This window comes from Lontra canadensis, unplaced genomic scaffold (genome assembly GCF_010015895.1).
Source record: "Lontra canadensis isolate GAN:19392208 unplaced genomic scaffold, GSC_riverotter_1.0 scaffold1, whole genome shotgun sequence".
Classification (NCBI taxonomy): Eukaryota; Metazoa; Chordata; class Mammalia; order Carnivora; family Mustelidae; genus Lontra; species Lontra canadensis.
Window position 1 is genome coordinate 97,765,972 of NW_022630995.1, and position 14,600 is coordinate 97,780,571.

Below are 14,600 nucleotides of genomic sequence, written 5' to 3' on the forward strand. Positions count from 1 at the left end.
ACATGCTAACAGTAATTAGCATAAGATATAAAAAGCTGGAGTCATAAATGTGGAGATCTAAAACTTCTCCTCTTTCTCAGGAAAGGGACAATATACCATACATTTCTATAGTCTTAAGTTCTATCCTAGCACCTGACACAGTATTTTCAATTCATTTAATCTTACTGCTCTAGATGTTCACATCTTTAATTCTGGTGCACTATAAATAGCTAGAAAACTTGCCTAAGGTCACTCACTTAGTGTCAGCACAGTTCATAGGAAGATTATGATTTTTTGATGAAATGAATATGGACAAGCAAATCAAGGTCGAACTTCAAACTTCAAAGCCACGATCTTTTAACTATCCCATTCAGCATTTCGCTTCAGGTTAATTTTTGTTTTTGTTTTGTTAGGTTAACTTGAAGCTCATGAAATACTATATAGTTATAGTAAATTCATCTTGAAAAAGTTTTTTTTAATTAAACAAATGGATAGTTAACATAGAGACTGACATTAGTTTCAGGTGTACAATACAGTGATTCCACAGGTAGTATTCCCCTTTTACTGAACGAATGAACTCTTCTGGAATATTTTGATAACAGTGATTGCTTTTGGAACGGTCCCCAATTTCTTACACAAACACGCATCCCTAGAGGAAAAAAAATCCTTATGCACAAAAGAGTGAATAGCTTATTGAAGTATTCTTGAAACATTAAAAGAGAACTCTATACTAAGCTAAGAAGATGAAAGTTTTCTACTGCTTCATAGCACAGTGATAGCAAGATAGTATGTTAAGTCCAACATATGTCAACTTCAATTAAGCTCCATCCTGGATTATTACCAAAGTGGTAAGAAATAAAGAGAAGGGCAAATTACTTGTTCTGTTCATCCTAAAGTTTCGAATCATTAGAAAAAGTGAGAAAAAGAGAGTCAGATGTGGTTGTCAGTTTATCTGTGATAAGAGACATAGAAAAAAGGAAGATCACAATTTAAGATATAATGAAATAACTACTAATTCTAAAACTTAAGTTTGTATTTTTAAAATACTATGCACCACTCCTATTCCTATGTAATGACCAAAATTATTTCCAGATAAAGTTAAAATTAATGCCTCCAAGATCTACCCCCAAGTTGGTTAATCTGTTTACCTGGTGAGGCAGCTAGGAGCCATTGGGGGAATAAAGAGTCAAAGACTATTTATACTCAAAGGCTAGTTGAAAGGAATTCAAGGACCTAAGCATGAGAACAGAAATATAAAATTTACTTAAGAAGTTATTAGCATAAGAAAGAAGGGAAAGAGGAGAATTATTTAGCATTAAAAGTCTTTTAGAAAGAGGAAAAAGATAAAGAGCATGATAACAAAAGTAAAATAATAAATTTTCTTAGGCCTCCCAGAAACAACATTTGTAGTTGTTACATGGCAATTACAACTATTAAATTAAGGCTGAAAAATACCAGAAAATGTCCCTTTTTTTCTGTTAAAAATACTGCTATATAAAAAAAGCCTGCTAATTATGTCTAATACATGTTGATGTTTGGAAAAAACTGATGGGTCAGTAATTTTTCAAGTAAGCATCAAATAAGCACAAAATGAATTACCTGGGTAGCTGCCTCCTTCCAAAGCATCATAACTGTTGGGCATTGGAGAAGCACTGCTTGTCGTAGAAGAGCTGTCAACACCTAAAAGGAAAAACCAAAATATCCACTAAGTTTAAAATGACAATGGATCGTAGAGCACCCCCTGGCAATGTTGAAAAAGATGTTTTGCTGAACTAGGAAAAATTTTTGACTTTAAACTGAAAGTGACTGATGTTTAACGATCTTTAAAAACCATATATAAAGATGGGATTGGGAGGGAGAGAAACCATAAGTGACTCTTAATCTCACAAAACAAATTGAGGGTTGATGGGGGGAGGGGGGTTGGGGGGGTGGGGTTATGGACACTGGGGAGGGTATGTGCTATGGTGAGTGCTGTGAAATGTGTAAACCTGGCGATTCACAGACCTGTACCCCTGGGGATAAAAATATATGTTTAAAAAAAAATAAAATTTATTAATAAAAAAAAAAAAAGAAAAATATTTCCCCCCCCCAAAAAAAACCATATGTAAATTTCTGTTCATATGAGTGGGGAGAATATGGAGCTGACAAGTGGAACAAAAATTAATCAGATGATGTGAAGCTGTCTTAGAGAAGAACAGGTATCAAACTTTTAAAAGCAGTCAAAAACACAAATATAAATGTTAGATTGATGGGAACGTTACTAGAGTAACACCTCCATGCTTGCATCTACCAAATCTCAAGCTATTAAATACATTTTATCAGTATTAGGATATCATAGGATAATGCCATTTTAATGACTTTTACAAGGCAGCACAGCTGTATGAAACCTTAAAAAAGGAGTCTCCAGCTTGGGCTAGGTTGCTACTTAGCCTGCTACTCAGCATTTCTATGCCTCAGTCAGAATCGCTAGTTAGTATCAAAAAGCCAAGAAAGAGCAAGCTTTGGTAGGATGTAAAGGAAAGGTAACCCTCCTATACTGTTGCTGGGAATGTAAATTGGTGCAGCCACTATGGAAAACAGTATGGAGGTTCCTCAAAAAATGAAACAAACAAACAAACAAACCCAAACAATCCAGTCATTCCACTAGTGGTTATTTACCCCCCAAAACCAAAACACTAATTTGAAAAGATACATGCACCCCTATGTTCACTGTAGCATTATTTAAAACAGCCAAGGTATAGAAGCAACCCAAATGCCCACTGACAGATGAATGGGTAAAGATCTCTCTCTCTCTCTCTCTCTCTCTCTCTCTCACACACACACACACACACACACACACACACACACACACAGGAATATTACTCAGCCATTAAGAAGAATGGCATCTTGTCATGTGCTACAACACAGATGGACCTAGATGGTATTATGCTAGGTGAAGTAAGTCAGAGAAAGATAAATACCATATGATTTCACTTATATGTAGAATCTAAAAAACAAAAACAAACAACAAAATAGACTCTTAACTACAGAGCACAAACTGTGATTACCAGAGGGGAGGGGGGTAGGTGCACGGGTAAAACAGGTGAAAGGGAGTAAGAGATATAAACTTCTAGTTATAAAATTAATCAGTCATGGAGATGAAAGTACAACAGAGGGAATGCAGTTGATAATATTGTAAAAACACCATACGGCAACCCGTGGTGACTACACTTACTGTGGTGAGCACTGAGTAACGTATAGAATTGTCAAATCACTATGCTGCACACCTGAAATGAATCTAACACTGTATATTAACTATACTTCAATAATTAAAATAAAATCCTTGTTTAGTAAGCCTCCCCCCAAAATATACCACAGCTTAAATATTTATCAACAGATGAATGGATAAACAAAATGTGGCATATCTATATAATGGGGTATTATTCAGCTATACACATGAGTGGAATACTGATACATGCTACAATGTGAACGATCCCTGGAAACATGCTAAATGAAAGAAGCCAGACACAAAAGGCCATGATTATGATTCTATTTATATGAAATATCCAGAATGGGTAAGTCTACAGAGATAGAGAGTAGACTGGCAGTTGCTAAGGGCTGAGAGGAGGAGAAAATGGCAAGTTACTGCTTAATGAAAATAGTTTCTTTCTGGGATGATGAAAATGTTCAGTTCTACCTAGCTTAGTACTTTCTCAAAGTCAGAACAAGAGAGAAGTGGTGACTGCACAACCACCAAAATGAAAGAGCCAGACAGAGGCGGTGGTTGCACTATTTAGACAACACTGAATTATACGCTTTAAAATGGTTAATTTCATGCTATGGGAATTTCATCTAAAAACCTTATGTTAAGACAAAACGAATGGGGAATGAATATTCTTTTCAATAAGACAGCCACGTGAAGTAGAATAAAGTTAGACCCCTTCCTTACCCTCCAATAAAATTAACTCAAAATGGGTCGCAGACCTAAATGTAAGCAGCAAAAATCTGAGAATATAGGATTAAATATTTGTGACCGTGGACTAGCAAAGGATTCTTAAATAGGACATCAAAGGCACAAGCAACAAGAAGAATAGAGTAAACTGGATTTTATGAAAATTAAAAACTTTCATGCTCCAAACAATACCCTCAGGAAAGGACAATCCACGGAATGGGAGAATATATCTGGTAAGGGTCCGGTATGCAGAATATAAAAAGAATTCTTGGGGCGCCTGGGTGGCTCAGTGGGTTAAAGCCTCTGCCTTCGGCTCAGGTCATGATTCCAGGGTCCTGGGATCGAGCCCCGCATTGGGCTCTCTGCTCCACGGGGAGCCTGCTTCTTTCCCTCTCTCTCTGCCTGCCTCTCTGCCTACTTGTGATCTCTGTCAAATAAATAAATAAAATCTTAAAAAAAAAAATTCTTGCAACTCAACCATAAAAAGACAAATAACCAAATTAAAAATGAGTAAAGGACTTAAACAGACACTTCTCTGAAGAAGACAAACAAATAGCCAAAAATACATGAAATGATGTTCAACATCATCAGCCACTAAGGCAATGAGAATCAGAACCACATGAGATGCCACTTCACATACACCAGGGTGGTTATAATTAAAAAGACAGATAATGCCAAGTTTTAGCAAGAATACAGAGAAACTGGAAACTACATGAGACTTTAAAAGGGTACAGTCATGTAGGAAAATGTCCTGGTGGTTTCTCAAAAGGTTAAACACAACACAAGAGTTACCTAAAGACCTGGCAATTCCACTCAAACGAAATGAGAACACAAACCTCCACAAAGACCTGCACATACATGAATGTTAATAGTAGCATTATTCAGATGGCCAAAACATAGAGACAATACAAATGTCCATCAACTTATGAATGGATAAATAAGTGTGATGTATCTCCACAACTGAGTATTAGCAATAAAAAGGAACAAAGTATTGACATATGCCACAACATGGATGAACCTTGAAAACACCATGTGAAGACAAAGAAGCCAGTCACAAAAATCCACATATTATATGATCTGTTTATATGAAATGCTCAGACAAATCCAGAGGCAGAAAGTAGATTAGTGGATGCCTAGAGATGCATGTACGTATGCATGGAGGAGGGTAAGAACGGTAAGTGACTGCTAAAAGATATGAAGTTTCTCTTGGGGGGCAATAAAAATGTTTGGTATTACATAACGATTGCTGCATAACTTTGTTAATATGCTAAAAACTCAATGAGTAAATTTTACAGTACTTCAATAAAGCTATTATTTAAAAAAATACATAGCATTCCTCTCTGATCAAGAAAAAAACTTTTAATTTTTTTAAGATTTTATTTATTTATTTGATTGACACAGAGAGAGAGTACACAAGCAGGGAGAACAGCAGAGGGACAGGGAGAAGCAGTTTCTCCCAAGCAGGGAGCTTGACGCGGAACTTGATCCTAGGACCCTGGGATCACGACCTGAGCTGAAGGCAGATGCTTAACCAACTGAGCCACCCAGGCGCCCAAGAAAAACTCAAATGTAAATATCAGGAAATAATTATTCTTGGGGAAAAAAAAATGTTAAGACTGTTTACACATATCAAATTATTTTAAAGATTTAAAGTATTAATTTTGTAGAAATAATCTGTTTTCAGGGGCCTGGCTGGTTTAGTAGGGTGAGCATCTGATTTCTGATGTCAAGTCAGGTCATGATCTCAGAGTCCTGGGATCAAACTCTATGTGAGGCTCCAGGCTTAGCAGGGAGCCTGCTGGAGATTCTCTCTGTCTCCCTCTTCCTCTGTTGCTCCCCCACCCCAACTCTTTCTCTCAAATGAATAAATTTTTTTTAAAAAGAAATATTCTGTTTTATTTATTAAATAATTTGAAACCTGCTAGCTTACTCTAAAATTCACTTTAGGAAAAGAATCAATGCAAATCTCTATTTTCAACTTTTTTAAAAAATTAAATATTTTTATTTATTTATTTGACACAGAAAGAGAGAGTGAGCGAGAGCAGCAATACAGGTAGAGGGGGTGGGAGAGGGAGAAGCAGGCTTCACTCTGAGCAGAGAGCCTGATGTGGGCCTCAATCCCAGGACCCTGGGATCATGACCTGAGCCAAAGGCAGACACTTAACGACTGAGCCACTCAGGTGCCCCTCTATTATCAACTTGTTAAATAGCAAAGCCATGATAAAAGTTTTAATTCTAGACCACTGAACATCTCAAGTTTTGCTAAAACTTATTGTTCAATTCTAACTAGGTCACGACTTCACTGCCAACACAAGTTGAAGTCGTATTTTTTTAAGAGGTACATTATACAAGTTAGTATTTTGAACAAATTTAAAAACACCTTCACTATTCCCTTACCATCTTACAGAATAAAGTCTAAACACCTTTGTGGTATCAAAGAGTTTCAAAATGTGGCTTCCAATTGCCCTCTTTACCTCTTTTTCTCTCCTGTTCTCATACCACTTTCTCTCTCTTACCTCACGATACAATCACACTGATGTTTTCATTCTGCACCCAACATACCATCTTCTCTCGTATTTCTGCACCATAGATATTGGTTCACGAGCCTAGATTCTGTTCTTCCACATGGCAAATTCCTACTCATCCTTCAAATTTCAAATCCTCCATAAAACCTTTCTAATATACCCATGGGAAATCATTTCCTTTCCTATGTCAGGAAATTTCCTCACCCCTTATTTAATGCACTTCTCAAGACATACTGTGATCACATATGCTTCCCTATCATATGAGGGGTATACGGAGGAGGCTATGCTACTGTATTAATCTCTGAAGCATGACACCAAGCAATATACACTGCTTTCTGTGCACAAGCTGGCTTTAGTCCAATGAATAGCTTAGGGACTTGCCCTCATTCTTGAACCTTAGATAGGACCAGTTTGCAGGTACTTATAAAACACAGAATCTATATTACATTTGCCATGGCTGGAGAAAAAAAAGAAAGCATTTTCAAATGTTTAGTATTTCAGTTAATTAGATTTGGGGCTAGCCTAGACATCTAATTACTACTTGAACACTATTTCTTTTTGAAAGTAGTTTTTGAATTCTAACTCTAGATGCCAGTACTATATCTTCTTCCACTGTAGCCCTAATACTCTCCCCCTCTCACTCTGCAGAAAGTTAGTTTCCAGCTAAAGCAATCATATATATGAATGTATGGCATGTTTCTAAGTTAAATGTCAGGTAACAGGTAATGCACAAAATATAACAGGTACATTTTCTTTTTAATATAGATGAACACTGGAAACCTTCAAATACTTTTCTTATGGCATGAATATCCTTCAGAGACCCAGGACATGTATTCAATTTATAAAATTTTAAAAATATATATGTATTGAATTCAGCTGAAAGATATCTACTTGTTAAAATAATAAAACACTACATCAATTAAAGGGAAATACAGATTTGAACCCTTTTAAGGATTTACTTCTGAGGGGCAGGGGAAAGGGGGAGATATTGGTCAAAGAGTATAATCTTCTAGTTGTAAGATGAAGAAGTTTGAGAAATCTAATGATACTTGAGTTAAAAAAAAAAAGAATTCTCCTCTTTGGAAGTTAGACCTAAGCAGGCCAATGTTCTCTTGTTATCCATAGGAGTCGACTTAACTTATTCTGTGTCATAAGAAAACATTATCTTTTAAAATATCTACAGCAAACCATAAATATATCATTATTTCTAACGTAGTACCTGGAGCTGATTAATTACTATTAGCCTGTGTGAAAGTCAAACAAAAACTGACTACGACCTTAAAACTCGTTATGAGAAATCAAAAGTTTTATTCCACTAGCACTTACGAAACACAGCACCCAAGCTGTCACATTCCCAGAACCATGTGAGAAAGCTACCTGTTGCCCTCTCGCCTCTTCCCAACCTGAAAATTCCCTAGAGGAAAGGTGCTTGAGAGTTTGTATAGCAGGTAACAGAACATTACCTGACAATATTCTGCAGGAACAGGGCTGATAAAGTCTGAAGTCTGAATTAGTCTTTGTGTTCTTTCCCCAACTTCACATCATTTCACTTCTCAATTTTTATTTCGCTGCCTACTTCCTTTCACTCTAGTCCTTACTGTAACAACTATGCCAGTATTCGTCTGGAGTATGGGACCTAAAACTAACTGACCGTCCACTCTAGCACCAATAACTGAAGGAGTGAATACCTGTCACTGAATAAACTTAAAGACAAGGATTTAAGATAAATCATATGGGAACATGATAGCTTGCTACTTGTTAAGCTTCCTTTAAGTTTATTCTCCAATAATTCTGAACTTTTAGTAGCTTCTAACAAAATATAAGACAGTCCTTACTACAAAATCTATACCATAACTATAAAGAGGAATAATAATGATTTCTGAACCTGCTCATTAATATTTCCTTGTTGTTCAATAAATTTTTTCAAAAGTGGAGAACAATTCCATATAAACTCAACACACAAACGTTCCATGAATATAGGGAATGAATCCCACTGAAATGCTTAAAAAGTAGAGTACTCTAAAGCTCTACTTTTTATAAGTACTTATATGTAGTCCCCACAACAATCACAACCATTTTCTTTTACCTCATCACACATGAAAAAATTATTGGAACTGAGCAGGGTTTAAAAAATAAAATTAAATTCTTTTAAAAGTTATATCTTCTTTCCCATTCAGAACATGTCTTTAATTTGCAATCAACAAATATATGATTTTTTTTTAACCATGAATTGAGAAAACATGATTCTAATAAAAATGTCCATGGTAGAGTCCTACTATTTTGTTGCATAATAAAAAAAAGCAGGAAGAAGACAGTATGTAAGTAACACAGTAGTGATCACTGTCACAGGCCCTCTAGTTTCCCTGAAATGCAGTGCTTTGTGGGCTCACTAGCAGACAGAGACATTTTCCTTTTCACACTTTCGTGCAGACAAGACAGACATCAGTTTGAATCTCCGCCCTGCTACTTAGTAGTTGTGGGACCAGAGACAAGTGGTACTTAGCTCCTTCAGATCACGGTCAACTCTGCAAAATGGAGCCAATTCTCTCTGGTTTACAGGACTGCTGAACAAAATAAACTGCAGTAAGAACATAACCTCGATGTTAATGACTATTATCTTTTTGATTTTCCAGACACTGTTCTAAGCTCTTCACAAAGAATACTGTCAATCCTCAAAATAACCATACGTGAATGTTACTATTATTATTATTATTCCCATTTTACAGATGAGTAAATTGAGAATCAACGAGTTTAAGAAACTTGTCACAAAGCTAGTTAAGTGTCAAAGTCAAAATTTGAATCTAGAAAAACTGACACAAAAATCCATGAGCTCTTTAGTGCTGCAACTGGCATATAGTAAGTGCTCAAAAATGTCCAGTATTATCAAAATCTAAATGCCACTCAGTTAAGAACTTAGAAATTATTCTGGTGCAGCCACTCTGGAAAACAGTATGGAGGTTTCTCAAAAAGTTAAAAATAGAATTCCCTATGATCCAGCAATTGCACTACTAGGTATTTACTCAATGCACCCTGACGTTTACAGCAGCATTCTCTGTAACAGCTAAATTATGGAAACAGTCCAAGTGTCTACTGACTGATGAATGGATAAAAAAGAGGTGGGTACACACACACACACACACACACACACACACACACACACACAGGAATATTACTCAGCCATAAAAAAGAATGAAGTCTTGCCATTTGCAGTGACATGGATGGAACTAGAAGGTATTATGCTAAGCGAAATAAGTCAGAGAAGGACAAATACCATATAATTTCACTCATGTGGAATTTAAGAAACAAAACAAATGAGCAAAGGGAAAAAGAGAGGGGCAAACCAAGAAACAGACTCTTAACCTATTGAGAACAGACTGATGGTCACCAAAGGGGAGGTGGGTGGGAGGAAGGGTGAAAGAAGTGATGGGGATTAGGGGGGCAGTTGTTGTGATAGTCCTGGGCATTGTATGGAAGTGCTGAATCACTATATTATGCACCTGAAACTAATATTACACTGGAGTTTAAATAAAATCTTTAATAAAAAAACTCTGAAATTTTTAATCTGTAATATATTCAAGAAAAAAGTAATTAAACAAGACAAAGATGATAGGAGAAAGACCATAAATGCTTAATTTTTTTGATTTCCCAATATTTTTAGCCTTAGGAAACAGATTTTTCAACAATTGCACCTAATTACAAGCAGAATAAAAATGAGAGTAATTTAGTTAATTATATGGGAATTTTAAAAAAATTACAAAAAGAGGGCAAAAGTTAGGCTGACAAATAACATTATATGAAATAATACACTTTTGAAATGGCAAAATAAGGATCATGAGAGGATCTGAATAATATATACATCAAATAATAGTAATACTATAGGGCCTGAGAACAAACGACCCATTAGTGGCAATAACTACACACTACAATCAGATCTTAGTTTCTAAAATACCCTTCTTCACTAAAGGAAACAGGACACCTTGGAGAAATGGCTCAGTCCACTGTTGCAGCAGTATAAGATGAGCTAGGAATTTCTTACTGAGGCCTCGATGTGCTTAAAGATTCATGAGAACATGTTCAAAAGATGGTCTGAAGGATCTGTCATGGCCACATCTCAAACAAGCTGCTATGAAAATAACTAATGATTGAAATGGATTATTACTGAGTGAATAAAATAAGAATCCATGAGTCAATATGAACCCAAAGAAGTCAACAAGGGAGAAGAAAAAGCTCTCCTTTACACTGAAACCTTGACTCCTAAATATAGAAGGAATGTAGGAATTAGAAAATCATTAATAAATGCTAAAACTGAGTGACAGTTTAATTAAGAACAGGACATTTACATGCTATCAAAAAAATCTCCCCACAAATTACTTATTAATTTCAAGGGGAAAAAGTGGTAACTTTACAGTGGAGAAACTTGGTAGACACTGTTTTAATCAAGCAATCAAAGTTAACATCATCAGTATGGGAACAAATCAACATCATGTGCCTGGGACAGGACGCACCAAGAACATAACATTATTTCAGTGGTAATCCTGCCAAAACCACAATCTGAATCTAATCACAAGGATACATTAGATAAACCCAAACTGAGGTACATTCTAAAAAACAACTTGCCTGTATTCTTCAAAAATGTCAAAGTCAAGAAAAAGAAAGGAAGGTTAAAGGACTGTCTTCTATGGAAGAAGTCTAAATAGAAATGGCAACAAAATTCAATGGATGACCTTGAACTGGATGCTGGGCCATGAAAACAGCTATGAGAGATTTTATTGAGACAACTGCTGAGATCTGACTATTGATTGCGTAGCAGATATTATTACAACAGTGTTTAATATCCTGAATACTGTATTGCATTTATGTTATGTAAGACATTGTTCTTATAATGAGGAAATACATACTAAGGTACAGAGGAGTAAAGCTACATAACTCCTACCTACTTTCAAATGATGTAGGAAAAAAATGTATAATAATTAAGCAAAAGGGCAAAATTGTTTATATAGGTGCACATGGGAGTTTCTTTTACTCTTCTTCCAAGTTTTCTGTAAGACTGAAATTATACAAAATTTAAAAATGACAAAAAATCCAAAAAGACAGATGGGTATTTAGATATTTAAAGAAAAAAAATTACCCCCCATCTATAACCCTCTATTTTTAGCCCTCCTCAAATTGTGCACAAGGATCTGAATATTTCAAAAATGCATTAAGAAATAAACTTGTGTCCAAACATATAAAAATATTATTTATAAGGCATATTCTTCTACTCACTAATAAAGATGACCAAAGGAGAATCATGGTCATACATACCTTGAAAGGTCAGCACTTATTGGTTATCTTACACTGTTAGAATTAATGAAGGAAGTGAACTGTTTAATGTTGAGCAGTGTTCTACCCAGCAAAGCTAGAAAATGATATTAAACAGGCTGCAACACATAATCACATACGCAACTTCTTCACTAGAAAGATGTGAACTACAACTTCAAGAAGCAGGATAATAACTACAAGTTCTTGCTCTTTTAAGTATATGATGAGAAGGGCAAAAAAGGACCTAAAAAAACCACTGTCAATTTCTTTTTACTATTTTAAAACCCATATGGTTCATTTCAATTAGATGAAAGTGACATGTAAAGCAGAATATAAAACACTATTCCTAAAAGGGTGCTAAAGCAATCATAAGCCAAAAGCTTCAGTTAGGGCTCATTCTTTGGCATGTGACATGAGAGGAAATGCATTTCTGAAAGAAGAAAGCACTCTATCATCATGAAAGATACGTTGTTACTTACAAAATGGTAAAAGATGTCCAAAGGAAGAAAAATAAACAAGCAAAACACAACCTTTCTGTAACCCAAGTGATCCAACCTCTCAGGTGCCCCAACCTTTCTGTAACCCAAACCAAGCAAGTTCATGGAGCTAAATCTGCAACACTTTTTTTTTTTTTTTTTTTAAGGCTAATAGACTGTGGACATAAAAAGAAAATTTGAGTAGGAAAAGATCGAGAACTGGTGTAAAGCTAAAGCAGACCTGCTTCCTCATCCTCCTCCTCCTCTTCCTCATCATCGGAAGTTGATGACAAGGGAGTTGGTGCGGAGCTAGCTTGATTATTAACATAGTCACCATACTGCATGCCTGTAAAGTGGAAAGCACAAACACAAGAGTCAAACCAACAGGAAAGATGAGAAATAAAATTTTGACATTGCATTAAAAGTGAGAAAGAACTCTGACATTCTAAAGAACATCCCAGCATGCATTTTAATGTTAGCAAATTTATTATCAAAACTGGAACCGTTAGAAAATTTCTGCAAAGCAGTTTAGTAAAAGCAGCTTTTACATGAATTGGTTTAAGTGTGAAAGAAGTACCACGTATTACACTGATAGTATTCAGGAAACTGCAATGATACTTTGAAAATTTTACTGAGCTCTATACATGTTTACCTTCTTTGACCTTGGGGCCCTTGTGGTATACTTCCTTTGGGACTGTGCACTCTTGCTGAGCAGTGATCATTTCTACTGAAATGAATTTATACCGCATTCAACACACATGCAAATACTTGATACCTTCCTTCTGCTAATGCCACTTTGATGGTAACTCAATTCTCGTAACGGAAAAAGAATGACAGTTAAAGAAAAGAACTGTACTCAGAATAGTTCTCTGCTCACAGATGCTCATAAAAAGAGCTTATTAACTGTGGCCCTACAAGTGTGACAATTACAAAACACTGAATTTTCTCAGATGACCAATCATCTCAGCCTATTGCCTACACGTTAGTCTGAAGCAGGTGAATGAGAATGGTCCTCTGTGTAAGACACACTGAGAGGGAAGACTGTGTGGAAAAGGCACAGTGGTTAACTATGTAACACTTCTTCTCCCTCTACAAAAAAAAAAAAAAAAAAAAAAAAGTGATTGGGCATTTCTACTGTTTAATAAATCTGGTAAAAATTAGCCTAAAAATTGACATTCACAAAATTTTATGAGGGAAAATAAAATAACCCCAATTAAAAATAAGAATATAAAAAAAGGAATAAATATCCTTATAAAGAAAACCTTATAATTCAACTTGAAAAAAAAGATACAAGAAAAAAACACAAAAACACAGTGTGGATTTTTAAGGACATTTCACAAAATTGGAAGCACAATAAAGCGCCCTGCCTCACCAAAATCACATGGTAGTCCTCTGATGCTTTCTTTTTTTCTTTCAGATGACCTTTTAAAATTAGCATGTTAATAAACATAATTCATGTCTATCATAGGAAAAAAGCAATTAAAGAGAAAAATCTAAGCTCAGAAGAGTGCAAAGGTTAAACTGTTGATGAGTGAAGCTTTGATCTTCCCACTAGGACCAAATAAGTCACAGAAAAATCTGCTGGCTTTGCTGAGACATCTTTTTAAAGTTAGATAAAATAAGGGTGCCTGGGTGGCTCAGCTGGTTAAGCATCTGACTTCAGCTCAGCTCATTATCTAGGGGTCCTAGGATGAAGCCCCTTGGTGGCTCTGTGCTCAGCAGGGAGCCTGCTTCTCCCTCTCCCTCTGACCTTCCCAGCACCCCCATGCTCATGCTCGCACTCTCTCTCTCATAAATAAGTAAAATCTTTCAAAAATATATATAGATAAAATAGTAATTATTACAAACTCATCTGAGAAAGTAAAAATCAATGCAAACTAAAATAAATTCAGGCAATACAAGAAATCAATTTGATACTTTGAAAAACCACATTCAGAGTGGCATAGTCCTCTAATAAAAGCCTATTTAAAATGAAAATTTGGCTAATATTAGACCTTGCATTAAATATACTAAAAAGTTTGCAATTAAACACAAGTTAACAGTAAAAAGATTTTATTTAAAGATTTTATTTATTCATTTATTTATTTGACAGAGAGAGACACAGTGAGAGAGGGAACACAAGCAGGGGAAGTGGGACAGGGAGAAGCAGGCTCCCTCCAAAGTAGGGAGCCCAATGCAGAACTCGATCCCAGGACCCTGGGATCATGACCTGAGCCGAAGGCAGACACTTAACAACTGAGCCACCCAAGGGACCCCTGTAAAAAGATTTTAGAGAAAACAAATTCTTCAATTTAAGAACCTCTTTAAAAAATGAAGTACTTTCTCAAAATGCAATTAGCATTGCACTTTAAAAAGTACAAGTGTGTATATACAATAAGAAGAAATGAG

At 35.7% G+C, this 14,600-nt stretch overlaps 1 protein-coding gene across 8 annotated transcripts in view; it reads right to left on the reverse strand.

Moving 5' to 3' along the window:
- SEC24B (SEC24 homolog B, COPII coat complex component) overlaps nt 1-14,600 on the reverse strand; it is an 89,248-nt gene that overhangs the window by 34,241 nt on the left and 40,407 nt on the right. For 5 of the 8 annotated variants that reach the window (XR_004382963.1, XM_032860007.1, XM_032859999.1 and 2 more), the window contains 2 exons: nt 12,454-12,558; nt 1,579-1,659 (listed from right to left, as the gene is read on the reverse strand). Coding sequence is in view for 7 of the 8 variants with exons in the window: in XM_032860007.1 (XP_032715898.1) it covers nt 1,579-1,659; nt 12,454-12,558 (186 nt within the window). In the remaining variant the exon portion in view is untranslated. Of the gene's footprint in view, nt 1-1,578; nt 1,660-12,453; nt 12,559-12,864; nt 13,203-14,600 lie in introns of those variants that run through there. The other 3 variants (XM_032860029.1, XM_032860018.1, XM_032860060.1) reach the window with 2 other exon arrangements.